This window comes from Seriola aureovittata, chromosome 19 (genome assembly GCF_021018895.1).
Source record: "Seriola aureovittata isolate HTS-2021-v1 ecotype China chromosome 19, ASM2101889v1, whole genome shotgun sequence".
Taxonomy (NCBI): Eukaryota; Metazoa; Chordata; class Actinopteri; order Carangiformes; family Carangidae; genus Seriola; species Seriola aureovittata.
The window spans coordinates 14,357,950-14,374,013 of NC_079382.1; the positions used below are offsets into that span (position 1 = coordinate 14,357,950).

Below are 16,064 nucleotides of genomic sequence, written 5' to 3' on the forward strand. Positions count from 1 at the left end.
AATAAAACTTACATCACTCCAACCTTCCTAAAAACTACTAAAGTCAGAGGTCCTTTTAATATTACTTTGTTTAATGGCGGCACTTTCTGTCACGTTTCAGCTCTTTAAATAGTAGCTATGGTAGTAAATTGTTGCTCGTATATTTACAGAACATGATTGGTAAGTGCTTTCAGCTTTGGGAATTTGTGTTGTTAACATAGTCAGAACATAGACATTTTAGTGCTCGAGCAAGAGAGGGACAGTCCATCCGCAGCAGAAGAGAAGCCATAAGCTTGTAACAGCTAAAGTGAGTGACTTTCATAAATGAGTATTAATGGGGTGATTTAGTGTTGCATTTCCATAACGTTGGGGCGACTTGTGATGGTCAGAATCAATGCACGAAATCAGAGATATTGTCCCTTGGCAAGCCTCAAAACCATCTGATCCTACACTTCCCATAATGCAAATCAACATCATTTTTGGTTAGACCCTCCCTTGTCTACTCAAGTTAAGGTACAACAGATGTCCCATGAGTAATTTTCTAAGTTGACAAATTTCCTCCAGAACCACAGCAGAAATTGTACAATTGTTTTCACAGGCTGTATAGTACGCCCCATAGCAAGTAAACTGACAGACTCTGGCCTTTAAGAATCATGGGTAATCATTCTGGATGTGAATCAGCAACGAGTGCCAGTAGCTTCAATGTGTGCCTGTTGCCAGTCTACAGATGTGGATAAAACCTTGAGTAATGGTGCCACTGTCACTTAATGACAGATTAAATGAAAATTGTCACTGCCATTTATATTGATCTTTGCTAGAAACCTTTTTTTTTTTTTTAGATTTAGGGCTGCGTCTTTATCAGTGCAGTGTCAGAACTATCAGTAGGATCTGCTCCAGAAGCAACAGTGGAACAATAACAAGGCTTACTCTGGACACCATTTATCTTGATAAACAACGGCTTTCTTGTGATCACACACCTCTCATAGAGCCATCTGAAAGTGATTACTCTCCCAAGTTCTGAGAGAAAAACAGACGAGAGCAGAAGAGCAGTGGAAATCATAAAAGTTATGGAGGCTGACCTCAGCACGGAGAGTAGAGACTGTTGGCTCCATGTGGAGACATCCTCTTTCCTATTTATTAGTTTAATATATTTTAGGTCCACTTAAGCAGCCTGCCAGTCCACAGACCTGCTTTGCATGCACCGTCTGAAAGAGACCTCATCTTTGTCCCTTTATCTGTCCAGGTTCAGTTTATTTTGAATGAATCTAGCCCAAGGCAGTACAAAAAAGTATCCGCTAATAATTCTTAGCAGTTGTGTGAATCTTCTTTACAGTAAGCTCCAGATGGATGGAGTTTGCCACATTGGACAAGAAAATGAGTACCAGGATGTTTGGACTATTGAAATGCTAATTTATGCCTTACTAGACAGATATTAGGGCTGACATTATGTGAACCAACCCGATGCTGTTTCCAAGTCACATTTGATCCACGTCAGGCTCAGACATACCAGTCTTCATCCGTGTTTTGGATTTTGGTTTTTTCGACAAGCAGAAGAAGACAGTGTGTCCCTGTAGGGAGGTTCTTCCAGCATTTCAAAATGAACACATGAACAAAGCAAAACATCTGGATCTGGGTCTTCCCACTGAATCAGTCTGCACAGATCCATGTGGATGCTGTGCAGAAAAGCAGCCTTACAAGCACCCTGTGTATAAACGGACACATAAGATTGTGTATGTCAGTGTATGAGTGCGTAATACATAAGCCATATGATTGTGTTTACACATACAACAAGAGCTTGCAACAGCCTGAAGCCACACAGCCTCGCAGACTGTGTGTTGATGTGCAGATAGTGACACGTGTTGGCCGGCACAGAGGGCCAATCATCTGGGGAGGTGGGAGTGACTCCAGGCTCCGCTGGTTCCCCCCGAATCCCAGCCAGTCTAGGAATTGTGGGATATCTGAAGTATTCGCAGCTGTAGGTTCAGCTGGTATTTCCAGAGTCACTAACAACATTTTTTTTTTTTTAAGAAGGACAGTGGAGAAGGGAGGAGATTCGGGAACAGCCAGATATAGAGGGATGCAAGCAAGCTAAAAAATGTCTATCAACAAACCACAAATTATTTCAAAATGACTGAACAGGACTGACAAATTTAAAATTGTATGATTTGAAAAAATCTAAAAGGCATGTATTAGGAAAATATGTAGTTGAAATAAGGGAAGTGATTCCCTTCCATCATTTTTTTCCTGCCATCAGCTCCCTATGTGAACTACATCCGGAAGGACCCAGGTGCTCCTTGCTCCTTGACAGAGGCTCTGGAGTACCTACAGGTTGACGTCCTTGAAGACCTTATGAAGAAGGACAGCGTGGCAGCCAGTCAGAGACAGCCTCCCAAAAACAAGCCCCATAACTTCACTATTGTCGCCATGGAGGGCTGCCATTCATTCATCATCCTGGATTGGGCCCGCCCACTGAAAGGGGATATGGTGTCAGGTAAGTAATTTAGTTTTTTCAGAAGCTGAAGTTATTGAAAATTAATTCTTGTTAAGAAATAAGTACATATATCTTCGGTGTTTATTTTGACTAGTCTACTTACTTACTTGGGCAAAATTTTTAATTCCAATAGGAAGAAATTTAAGTTAGTACCTGTTAAAGGTTAATATGTAACTTTTCTGCATTAAAATGTCTAAAAACGACCAGATCATTCCAATCTCTCCAGCAATTTTCAAACCTAGAGAAATCAGTGAGAAACAGTCTGTTTCATTTGGTCGCCTGTCAACGGCGTCATATCCCCTTTGCGCATGCGTCAGCGTTGTGGTTGTCTGCCAGCAAACTGAATTAAGTAGGGCTGTGTTCAAAATCATTTGCTATGTAGTGCATTACATTTTACCTGCAGTGTGTGTAAATTCATCCATTTTATCGTGCCCTCAAAAATTCCACAATAGAATGAAAAAAGTGTCCAGGGCATACACATTTTATAGATCCAAAAGCTGAAACGATTGGTCCAATAATCCATTCATTGATTGATGAAAAAAAAAGGTAACTGTTTTGATAATCAATGAATCACTTAAATAATTTTCAAAGAAAAATGCCAAACTCTCTTCTGGTTCCAGCTTCTCACGTGTGAATTTGCTGCAGAGATTTAGGATATATTGTTACATGTTACTAGAATCCCTCCGGACTCAGAACTCACTCCAGCAGTAAATTGTTAATAAAATCATGGAAAAGCAGACTGTGTTGAACACGTGGAATATTGGGCTGCTCAGTTTTTCAGGGAAAACCAAAATTCCTCTGACCTAGAAAGTGACACTTGGAAAAAAAAAAAAAAAAAAAGGGACAGAGAAGAGACTGAAGATAACAGCCTACTGCGTGAGACATGATGGACTATCAAGGAGCAGTCTGGCCAGCTAGAGAGGCAGCGTGTTTTCTTTGGCAGGAAAACACAAGCTTCTGGTCATGCTGTGGGCTGGTCCTTCACTCTGATGTGTAAAACAGATAGATGGCCTCTACTGTCACTGGTGTTTTCTTCCTCAGTTTCTTTCCACTCCTTCTCCTTGGTGTTTCCTCTTTGCTCACACAGTTATCATGGCACTTTCTGTATTATCTACTTAATTTGTTTGGACCATTTGGCACCTGATGACTATTGTCACACTTTGTATTTTGCCCTACATACATAACATGTTGCACTCCTGAAACCAATTACTTTTAAATGATGTGGATATAGGAAATAGCTTTTTTTGTGACATAATCTATGATAACCAAAGATTATTACCCAAAACTCTGTGAACATCTACTTATATGAGTTTCACATGTGGATTTTCTGATAGACTGGAATATTGTAGCACTGTAAAAGAGGATCCGGCATATCTGTCTAAGATATACTGCAAATAAAATACAAATTTTCTGACTCACACATGTACAGGTATAGTTCACACATGCAGATCCAATCACAAGGCACTGTTTTAGTTATTAGGGAGTGTTTGCACAACCATGTCATACGAGTTATGGGTCATGGCTTTCAAAACAAATGCATGGAAACAGCTGTTGGCATGTGGGTGATTTTGTGAGTTTTAACCTAATACCAACTTCTGGTTTCTTTTACTGTGATGCATTGACGACCTTTTGCTTAAAGGTTTTGGGCAAAACAAGTGTTGCATTTGGCTCAAAGGACCAACTTCTAAGGAAGCAATTTAATGAATTTCTACCTTAAGTAGGGAAAGATAGAGTACAGGCGCAGATGGCAAAGGCAATATTACTCGATGAAACCTCAGTTTAACAATGTAAAATGGAGAAGGAATGAAAAACCAGAAGAAGAAAAACAAAGTAGCTAGTATTTCCCTTCCCTCCTGTCAGCAGCCAGCTGTGTTGGTGTGGATCCAGTAGAAATAGAAACTCAAACTCGAAAGTCCAATAGAAACAGTTGGTAGTTTGATGTGCAGCAGAGCTGGCCTCGAAAGTTTTAAAGTGAATGATCGTGGGCTGCATGACCTCAGGTTACTCGCGGGATTCTCAAGATTAGTCTGCGTGACTGAGGAGAAGAAGAAAACAGACGGACTGACAGATAGGAGGACGGTCTGCATGAGCTACAGAAAATGCCAGAACCTCACATTTTCCTCAGAGTTCAATGTGTATGGGAGACCACCTACAAAATAATTGAAACCATAAAATAAATCTTAGTACTTAACTAATTGTCATAGGGCATGTGAGTCCAAGACTGACAGAGCAAAAAAAGAAGGTTGTAGAAGTACCTTGTTTTTAAACGAATAGTTCAGCATAAATGAAAATATAAAGCTATTGTCAGAGACTTAAGGAAGTTACTGTGCCCAGCCACAAAATAGTCAAAGAAAAATAATCCACAAAACCACAGCATGTTGTTTTTACACTTTGGTTTTTCTACAAGTGAAATAAACAAGCTACAAGAGTGAGTTACTTGTTGAGCTTTAGAAGTTCTTTTCCTGTACAGACGTGAGTGTGGTAATGATTTTCTCGATTGAATCTTGGCAAAAAAAGGAAATAAGCGTGTTTCTCCAAACTGCTCTTTTAATCTTGAGCCTCAGGGTTTTGTTTTGTATCATCTCTAATTCAGCTTTTTAGTTTCTTCTAAAAGCTAATTAGCTATTCACTTTATTTTGTGTTGCTCCCCGCAGGCTACATGGTTCACAGTGCTTCATACGATGATGTCCTCAACAATAGATGGTCCTCTAGAGCCTCCAGCGGGACACATCTGCCTGTGGAGAATCTCAAACCCAACTCTAGGTAACGCATACAGCCCGGTGTGTGGGCTTGTGTCACATGTATACATACAAGCAACACACACACACACTTGGAGAGAAGCTAATGCGTGCATATGCACAATGCTTTCAGGCTCAGGGATTCCCAGTGTCATCTCACACATGGGAATCATAGAAAACAAGAACCTTATTTTACAAACAAAGATTTGCTCGGTTGCAAGATCCTTTACCCTGACCTGCGTGTAACGTTTATGATCACGTTGCTGCCTCGGGTGCAGGTGCTTGGCTGTGGCTTTGGAGTGTTTAATTCTACTGGGGCGTGTTTATACCATTATCCTGTCATCACATAATGGACAGAATATACATCTTCTCTTCATGTTTGAGTCATATAATCTGCATACAGGATGTGTCTGCTGATGTTATGCTGTGTTTATGCAGGAGTATGTTGCCAATTGTAATATCAAACCAGACTGACACTAATCAGAGCATGGATACTGATACTATAATTGTAGTATGAGAGGTCAGAAAGCCGTCAGAGTGAAGTAAATCCATTTAGCTAAATGGAGGCAGGTTAAGAAAGAAATTTGAATTCGCACCAAAATGCGAAATGTAGTAAAACTCTGTTGAGACGCTGGAAGATTTGGTGGAAAATAAACACAGCACAGATTCGGTCCCTTCAGGCTGTTTCAGTTATCAGACCATGTTTTCACAACAATGTCTCATGAGACACGGGTCACGTTTTTCAAAATAAATGAATGGAAACTGCTCTTAGCACATGGCCGTAGAGAGGAGGGGAGATGTTATTGAAACCAGTTTCTTTTGCATTCACCTCCGTGCATCGAGGGGTTTAAAGATTTAAAGAAAGTGTAAACTTTGTGTGCTGGTAACTTTAGACTAGACTAGAGATTTCATACTCAATACATGTGTGTTTACGTATCATAAATAGTCACTAAAATGATGCAAGTTGAGGTAATCTGAATTGTTGTCTGCCATCCACTAAAACACAGTGATGAACCTGTATGGCATGTACCTTCAGAGAGCCGCATAAAGCAAGCAGTATGTCACATAACAGAGTCAACCAAAGTCCTCACTGGAAATGTGCCATCCTTAAAAACATATGGTTTTCATATTGTCTGTGTGAGGTGCGTGGACCTCACATATGATATTTAGTCAATCAGTGACAAGCACAAGTTCTCCCCAAGAGATGAAAAAAAATGTAAACATAGACCATTTCATACCTACAGTATAACCAACCTGACACTGTCTGAAAAGTCTAAATCATTTTTAGCATATAATCTAACCATCATTTGGTGGTTTACACGCTGAGAAACAGTTAACTAAGTTCAGATGCGTGAGTTCATCAGCAGCAGAAGTAACCTCTCGCCTGGTGGAAGCATGACTCTGTTGAGGTGTTATGATAGGTGTCTCATCTTTGGCTGTATAACCAAACACCTGCTGCTGAACACAAACAGCAGAGCCGCGTGCATGAGTAAAGTTTTCCAGGAGGCTACAAAGGGGGTTTCCCTCCCTGGCAACCAGCTTGTATTCACGATAGTGTGTCTCCCGTGGTTACCGTTGATCTCGGGATGGTTTATGGGATAGTGTTGGCATTTCCCACACTGCAGGCACCTTCTGGTTGCCAGAAATACTGAGCTACTATGGTGCTAAACACACACATATGTACATTTACATATCGTGGATGAATTTTCTTTGATCCAAAAGCTTTCTTGCTTTTGAGTTTGAGTCATAAATATTTATGTATGTCATGCATATTCTACTAAAGCTGCTTCATGATATCACATTTTCTCTCAAATTTAAAACTACTGTTCATATTGACAGATGCCACAACTGGATACCCCACAAGTAACCACTGGGCTTGAGAAGACTTCCTTCTTCCATCCCATTGGATGAACTTTTAACTTCTTGGAAATAACTGTGATTGTTTAATCTGCAACTATTTTGATAATCGATTAATCATTTAAGTCATTTTTCAAGCCCAATGACAAACATTTGTTTGTTTTCAGCTTCTCAAATGTGAGAACCTTCTGCCTTTACTTTGCAGTAAATTGATTCTCTTTTGATTTTGGTTTGACAAAACATGACATTTGCAGACATCAACCTTGGACTCTGTTCTTTGGTGTTTTATTGATCAAACAAGTAATCAGAAAAACAGTGTTGTATACAGATATGCTGTGACTTTGTTTGCTCTTCCATTTCTTTTAAACACTTTATAATTTCTTCAAGTTGATTCGTTTCCGTGGCTGAGCTGTCATGTACACTGAGGAGCATGTAATATGGCCAAGCTGAATGTGTCGTACAGTATGTTTTCATCTGATGAGAAGCACCAGGAGCGATGTGAATGAAGCCCAGAGATCTTTGTATTGAAAGTTTCAAATGGCTAGGTTGGCCTGATGTAACATTTTGTGGTCTATTCACTGTTTCTATATTCTGGCTTACATTTTCTTTTTTTTTCTATCTTCTCCAATTTCTTCTCCAATTACTTTCATTACATCATCTCTCTGCAGCTGCCATACTCTCTCTCTCTTGCTCTCCTCTCTCTCTCTCTCTGGTGATATATGTTTTGGTCGCTGTTGTCACGTGGCTGTGACAACAGTGATTGGATCCAGACCTCGTGGCTGTACGTGGTGAAAGTTTTTGGCTAGAAATCGACACACCGTGAACTTACTGTGTGTGACCTTGCAGAGTAAAAGAAAACATATACGCACGCGAAGCGGCATGAATGGATACACACACACAGAAACATATATATCCAGTGGAAAAGTTTGTAAACCCTGGAAGTTGTCATTGGGGGTGTTGGTTTTAATCTGATTGGATTTTCTAATTCCTCCACTGCCAAAGTGAGCTCACTGTCCAACATATAGTAAAGTGCTCAATGAGAAATTTCTCTTTGGAGGATTCTCTCTCCCATCTATCCATTCTTTCAGCGTACATCTGTCCCTGTGCTTTACTTTTTCCACATCCCTTCATTTTTCTGTCTTTCATCCTCCTATCTGTTAATCTCCACTTGTCTAGATGTCTCTTTTTCCCCTCGCTGCCCCCCCACCACCCCCACCCCCCTCACCCCCCCTTCTCCCTTCAACATGAGCCAAATCGCCATTTTATTGTGCTGCGCTCACTTAGGATTCATGCGAATATAAAACAGACTACTCTCAAATGAGCCTGACTGAAGCATGCCCAGTCATCTGCTATGGTCATTAACATTTTCCTCACCTCCACCCAGTCACAACAAAACTGGCAGAATGACACTTCAGCTACTAAATCTCTCATTAAATCTTTTGTTGTGGTTTGTTTTCCTTCAGGTACTACTTCAAAGTGCAGGCCAAGAATGTGTTTGGTTTGGGACCAGTCAGCGATACACTCACCTATGTCACTGAATCAGGTGTGTATCCTGTCAGCACCTGCAAAAGAAAACTTTGAGACGCCCCATTGACAGTTCAAACCTCAGTCAGACTGGCTTTAGATTTTCTTTCTTTACTGTACACAAGTGTGCGCTGTTTGCGCAGTGGGCAAACAAAAATGTCACTCTGAGGGGTTCGCTTTATTGCAATAAAAGATATTCACATAGAAAAACATCCTCCAGGTAGGAGCAGACTCCCAGATGTGCACTACATTTGTTATGTGTATTATGGCTTTTTCATTCCCATAATCAGGTGGATACATTAAACCTGCGGTGCTGTCTGTGCGCTTTTTCATCCCTGGTGAACTGATCGCATTCTTTTCTTTCAGACGATCCTCTTCTCATTGAAAGGCCACCTGGTAAGTCTATACACCGACTGCACATCTCTAATTTAAGGTCAACAAGCCGAGCCATGTCCTACTGAAGCCACAATGTGCTTTTAAAGTGAGAGCCATCATTCTGTTAAACAACCTGTCTGGATCCAATTCTGCGTGAATGTTCCTCCTTACTCATTTCACACCAGTAACACTGTTTTGAATGGATTTAGACATCACGCTGAATAAGTTAGACAACACCAGAGTCTGACCATTGTGTCAGCCAAGATGATATATCTGCCAATATTAGTTTATTGCAGACATTCATCCAGTGTATATTTTGGCCTTTCAGTTAGAAATTGCAGTACAGAAATGCCAAAGATATGTTTTAGGTTGTTCATTGTGTAGTTGTGAATTAGTCAGGCTTGTGCTGAAACATAAAGTCTGCACTGCATAACCGTCAAAGTGCTAGTTTAGAAACCGTTACAAAGTTTGTTTACAGGAGAGCTGTCATAAGGTTATTTTTTAACTGTAAAATGTCAGGCCATATTTAGTTTACAATTCTTTAATAACCAAATGTGGAGGATCTTTATCAAAAAATGTGCTAATAAATGCTAGATATTGTAGTGTGAGACATAAGCAACATTTTTTTATATGATTTCATTTATAACTAACACATAATCACACAAGCTGCATACAAAACACAAACTAAACTAAACTAAACTAACTCATCTGCTTCGTACCCTGAATCCTCCCTAGACATTGCAGGTTATTTCCTCAAGAAGGCAATTCAAAGTGCTTCACATAATATTGTATATACTAAAAAGGCATTCAGGCAAGATATAAGAGACTCACAAGAGAAGATAAAAAGACACATAAATAGTATTTTAAAAGAATAAGATAAAAGAGAAGACAAAAGTGAAAAGCAAAAACTTAATTATAAATAAACAGGAGGGTAAAAATTGATCCCAGTCTTCAGGTTTTCTGTGATTTTGTTCCAGAGACGTGGAACAAAAAAACTGCATGCTCCCTCTTTATGTTTTGCTTTGATACTGGGAACAGTAAACAGGCCAGTCCCAGATGATCAGAGATGTCTGGATGAGTCATTAAGTATCGGCAGATCAAACACGTATTTTGGCCCTGAAACATTCAGTGTTTTATAAACCTGTAGCAGCATAAATCATCACAACATCAAGGTTACAAGATATAAACTGAATCTGGCTGCTCCAATGAACCACACGCCCTCTACCTTCAGAACAGACCATTACATATCCAACCATAAGAGTTACAACTGATATACATGATATTTCTATGTGTGCATATTTTACCGCAACAACATGATGCATCCTCCCCCTTGCTCCTCAGGTGGAGAGCCAATCTGGATCCCTTTCACCTTCAAATATAACTCCGCCCACAGCAGCTGTAAGGGCAGCCAGTATGTCAAGCGGACATGGTACAAGAAGTTTGTGGGCGTGGTTCTGTGTAACTCTCTGAGATACAAGATCTTCATGGGAGACGGTCTTCGAGGTAACGTATCACATGACCGCTGTGTTTAATAATTAGAAACCAACACTGCTTCGGGCAGCATCTCCCAACACGTGTTTGTCGGCCTCACTTCACCTAAGCATTTGGTTTTATTTATTTATTTATTTATTTTTGTGGAGATAATCAACCTTAAATAATTGAAAATTGTGTTATTTTGCAGAGCCATTTTACAGTATAGGAGACACATTTGGACAAGGAGAGGACCATTGCCAGTTTGTCGACTCCTACAGGGATGGAAGGACGGGCCCGGCCTACCTCTCTAGTAATCTGCCCACAGCACAAGGTAAACAAGAACAGATTGTACACACATGGCACCTTTATGGCTGTGATATTTAGACCTAACCTATTATCATATTTTCCCCATGATCAGTCTCTCTGGCTCCGTAGTGGACCAGCTGCATCGATCTTATCTATGCCGAATACAAATGCAGAATAATGCTTGAATGAATACCTGTTAAAAGACCCACCAGGGTTTTGCATGTTTTATTCGAAATCCCACATGCTTTTCATTAGTGCAGACCGTTTTTTTAATTATACCATAACTTCTCAGACTAATGCCGTAACTTCTTGGCAATTGTTGTTTTCAGGTCATATCGGTACATAAGGAGAATATTTGAGAGTTGCTAATGATTGTTGGCTTTATTTTTATTTTTTGGTCAAAGTTATATTAGCCCCGTATAGCTATCTTGTTGAAAAGTAAGTGATGTTTTGAGGACCATTTCTTGTTCATGTGGTCACAAATACATGGTTTTATTTATAAGTAATCCTCAGTAATACTAACACTAACAGTAAAACTAACAGTGCATTGTTTTCAGCTTTGTATTAATGCACATTTGGTGCTCTAGCGACTATTTTACAGCAGCAGGATGGTGTTTGTGGGATTGATTCAATAGACAGTAGACATGACAAATTCAAGAACATAACCAAATGATTGCCAAAAAGTGTTAAGTTATGACTATATGTGTCTAGATATGCTCAGTTTTTACTATGTTAATGTGTCCTAATACATTTCTGTGAATAAGTGCATTTCCATTCACCAGTTTTTACACACATTTTTGATTCAAAACTAAAAAACGTAAGTGGAAATGCCAGAATCTTTTTTTGTTGGGTTGGGGGGGGGGTCAAAATGTCATAAAACATGTTTTTACGCTTGCCTGAAGTGGAAAAGTTGGTGTATCAGAAATAACAAAACGCAATAAAAGTGCAACGGAAACAGACATGGTGAATAAATCTCGTACATGCAGCATGTGACTTCCATGTCCACTGGAAACACTAAAAATAGTAGCAGCGGAAAACATCACATCTGTGTGATTCAGTGTGGACACGATAATGATCCTCAAGTTAATACATGACACAAATATAAATACCATATTTCTATCATGTGTCCCACCTAGTTTTCATTTGTTTGAGGTTTTGCAGCAGCTCTTTTAATTACGACATCTTGTTGCGCTCTCTTCTTCTGCAATGATTTATGGCCATCGAGAGAATGAGCCATGAGATGTCTACCTCAACACACTCTAACTCCTAATACTCACATAACCGTAGTCAATGGAAACACACATTAACTTGCATTTTTTTTTGCCAATTTTCTGGAAATTCAGTTCAAACTTGCACAATGGAAACCTTTCTAACGGCTATAAACAGCATTTGCTATATGCTTCTGTTACAGGGTTTTATCGTGCATACAGACAGGAGCCAGTCACATTTGGAGTTATTGGCAGACGTACATCCCATCCGTTCGTGGGTTGGTATGAATGCGGGGTGCCCATCCCCGGGAAGTGGTAACACAGGAGGAGGAGGAGGAGACATTGTTACCAAGGGCAACTGTTCTGCATCCTGCTGCAGGCTCACACCTTCTCTGGTCCTGCCCTTGAACACAGACTTTTGCCTGCCAGAAGAAAAAGACACCACTACAAGTTTATTACAGCTTCACAGAAAGAGAATATAGTACTTTTAAACAACTCAGTGTATATCATTACGATGCACTTTTTATATAAAGCAGTCTGTATATGAGGGAAAAAGAGGCATGTGTGCTCTTGCTTAGTTTAACTCCTTTCTGAAAGTGTCCTTGTACTATTCCAAACTGTCCCGATGACAGGTCCTTACCCAGTGTTATTTATCTCATCAAATAATGCACACACATGGTCAAACCAGTGACATTGGACCAAAGCACAAGCTGCAAAGAAAACTGTAAGAATGGGCACTTAGAGTGTGTATAGGTCTGTTAATTTTCAGTTGTGAGATTCGTATTTCATAATGTAATGGCTTCTGACAGCTACTTTTTGTTTATTTGTGTTCTTAAATCAGCATACAGGTTTTTACACCCTTTTGGTATTCACCAGAATTCATTAAGAGTTACTGTGTAAGTTTTGTATGTGTACGGACAAAGAATAAAAGACCAAATATTTGCTCAGGAACTGTGGGAGATTGAATAAAGGCGCTATGGAAACCACAGCAATCCAAAAACATGAATCATATCATATTCTCCCGCTGCCACATTCTTTTCTAGCAAAAGCTTCCACACGTGATCCAGATCTACTTAATCAACCTAATGGAAGATATGAGTAACAGAGCAAGTTTGGCAGAGCCAGCTGGAACAGCAACTGTTAGAATCTGTTAAAATCTGATGAAATGTCGAAAAGAAGCATATTGTGGACAGAAGCAGGTGAGAGGGAAAAAGAAAAACAGAGAAAATATCGGTTCATTGGCATGAGGCATGCCAGCAAATATGGACAGAGCCATCAGCCATGTGCAGAGTATTAACACACTGCCCCATAAATATCCAAACTGGATTTGTAGCACATACCTTTTATACCATAATTTGATTGGACTTGAAATCTGTAGTAAAAAGTAAGTAAGTACATTTACTCAAGGACTGTTCTTACAGTGGAGTCAGAAAGTGTTCAGACTCCTTCAATTATTTCACATTTTGTTGAGCCTGACTTTTATTTATAATGGACTATTTTCTTATTGCTACATTAGTACTTTCACTATTGGTACTCAATTAAAGGTTCTGAGTACTTAGTCCACCACTGCTTGGAATGGAACCTGCATCTCTTGTGTTCAATTTGGAAAGGCCTACAGCACAAATTTGTAGAACCAGTTATACTTGGTATGGGTTCTGGATAATTTGAAACTAAATATTAATCCAATTACCTGGTGGACTTGTTAAAATTAGCTGTTAGTGTTGCTAAATTCATTTTCATGCTTGCAGCCAATTGCGGTGCTCAGATTTTACTGTGTTGTTTGAATATGAATTGTAGTCCAGCGGCGTGAAATAAGAGTGATGAGAAAGGAAAACGTATGCTCATAAGTGGGTCAGCACCACAAGAAAGCAGGTGGAAAAAATTTCACTGATAAGACTGATTGAATGGAAAGGTCATTATGTGTTTGTTGCCAATTAATCATTATTCCATTAATTATTCCATTAATAGATTATTCCATTATTCCAAGAGAGATTGATCGCTCTTTCCTAAAGCCCTAACAGCAGAACCAGCACTGCCCTTTTCAGTACTTTAAGCTTTGTGCTAAATTGATGATGTCCAGTAGCATCCAGGATATTCCTTTTCAACACATACTGCACAACTCTGCCTTATAGCAAGATCTAACATATCACTCCTATAAATCCCCATCATTCCTCCGAGAATGGAACAGAAGCTTTATGACCCAAGAGAACTGAGAGACTTTGCCATTATTCCATCCATCTATCACTGGGACGCCTAATACTCCAGCTACTTTGCTGATATTCAAGCAGTGGATGTGATTCAAATTTAACTCAGGTTAGTGCAAGAACTATATGGGTAGAAGTGCAGAATTTCACTAAAAACATTACTTTTATTCCAGTACATTAAGCAGAGCTCATGCAGTTCTTCCTTTCCCTTACTTGAACTCTGCTTATTATCAGAGGTCTAACCTCCAGTCCCTTATCTGAGGAGTACAGATAGTTTGCAGTTTGTTGAAGTTGGCTGCGATGTGCTGTGGCAGTCAGATTTAAAAGTCATTAAATGCAGGGAGTTCGGAGAGGGCATAAAATGTTTCCCCTGGGCAGTGATCGAGAGATAATGGTTGTTTTTGGATTGACAGCAGACAAATTTGTCATCACTCTGGTGAATGGTTGTCAGATTTCAAACACAGTTTCCAGGTATGCTGTGTGTGGATGAAAGCCTCTGCTGCCATGTGTTTTCAGTGAGTGATGAGCTTCTCTTTGCCCCAAAATATTTTCATTGGCTGCAAGCTGCAGTGCCATTTGACCTGAGCTGAGAACAATAATGATATTTAATTCTAAGCACTATGTAGCAACCACGTCCTGCTCTGAGACCATAGATGGAGTTTCAGACAAGAAAATACGAAATGAATACATAAATCTAGGCAAGTGTTTGTATGCACACAAATACCAGATTAACAAAGGAAGAGGGGAAAAGAAAAAAGAAAAACATAAGAGACAAGAGGACAAACTAACTTCATAAACACGTGTACATGAGGGCTAGCACATCTGCTGCAGATGTTAAAGGATAAAGTCACTGTGTGTGTGTGTGTCCCGGTCAGAAATGATGAGGGCTGTCAAGGGGAAGAAGAAAAATAGATAAACCACAACCAATACAACGGGAGGATGCAGAGCTACAAGCAGGAAAACAGGACTGTGGTCCAAGATTTAAACTCAACACTACTGCTTCCCCCGAGGATTCTTGGAAAGGCCTGAAACACAACATTTCGAGCATGTGATGCTGAAGTTTCTAATTGAGGCATTTTAAAAGCATTTTCACTACAGTACATTAAAAACCAATGCTTCAGACAAGACGTTTGACCTCGTAACACTAAAATCAGCCTTCACACTAACAGGTTTTGAACTAACATAGAAATCTGATGAAAGAGCTCTTATTGATTTCAAGAGTGCAAACCAAGATACTGTTATGCAAACACAGTAAGCAAGTCATGCTGCTTTAATCAAGTTTTGACTACGACAGAATGTAGACTCCAAAACAAACTGAAAGTAAGAGACCTTGATATCAAGTTTTATTTTTCAGCAGACATGTGCATCATGTCGTATGACATCATGTACAGCGTGTGATATTTGTACAAGAAAATGGGTCTCTTTGACTTGCTAAATTTCTCCACCAGCTAGCTACCTCTGTGTTTTTGTCAGTGATTTTCATCTTACACTGATATAGTGTGCACCAGAAGTTGGGAAAAGAGTTTGAAATTAGCCATGCTGCTGTGCTAGCTGCTGGACACTGCTAGCTGTATTTAGCTAATATCTATGGCTAGCTGTTCTAGCTTTGCTACCACAAACTTACAATCATTTTTCACAGCAGACATTGTGACTTAAATGATGTTTCCATTACATTGATGAGCTAAGTTAACATTATTGGCAAACAAAGTTGTTTTCCTCGCTCAGACAGGACAGGACAACATTCAGTGCAGCCATAATAAAACCATCACGTAGATAAAACCTATGAAAATACACAAAATTCCATATAACTATAAAAATATAAGCCACAAAGAAATTATGACTTAAATTGTCAAAGATTTACATTTCAACCCAATAACCTTAACAAATATAAAGATATCACAAATAGTTA

General features: G+C 39.5%; 1 protein-coding gene across 2 annotated transcripts in view; it reads left to right on the forward strand.

The window, feature by feature from the left end:
* fndc1 (fibronectin type III domain containing 1) overlaps nt 1-12,939 on the forward strand; it is a 36,880-nt gene extending 23,941 nt beyond the window's left edge. For both annotated transcript variants that reach the window (XM_056405606.1, XM_056405607.1), the window contains 7 exons: nt 2,234-2,470; nt 5,125-5,233; nt 8,529-8,608; nt 8,956-8,985; nt 10,306-10,467; nt 10,646-10,768; nt 12,155-12,939. In XM_056405606.1, coding sequence (XP_056261581.1) covers nt 2,234-2,470; nt 5,125-5,233; nt 8,529-8,608; nt 8,956-8,985; nt 10,306-10,467; nt 10,646-10,768; nt 12,155-12,270 — 857 coding nt within the window. In that variant the 3' untranslated portion in view covers nt 12,271-12,939. The remainder of the gene's footprint in view (nt 1-2,233; nt 2,471-5,124; nt 5,234-8,528; nt 8,609-8,955; nt 8,986-10,305; nt 10,468-10,645; nt 10,769-12,154) is intronic.
* Nucleotides 12,940-16,064: the final 3,125 nt, after the last annotated feature.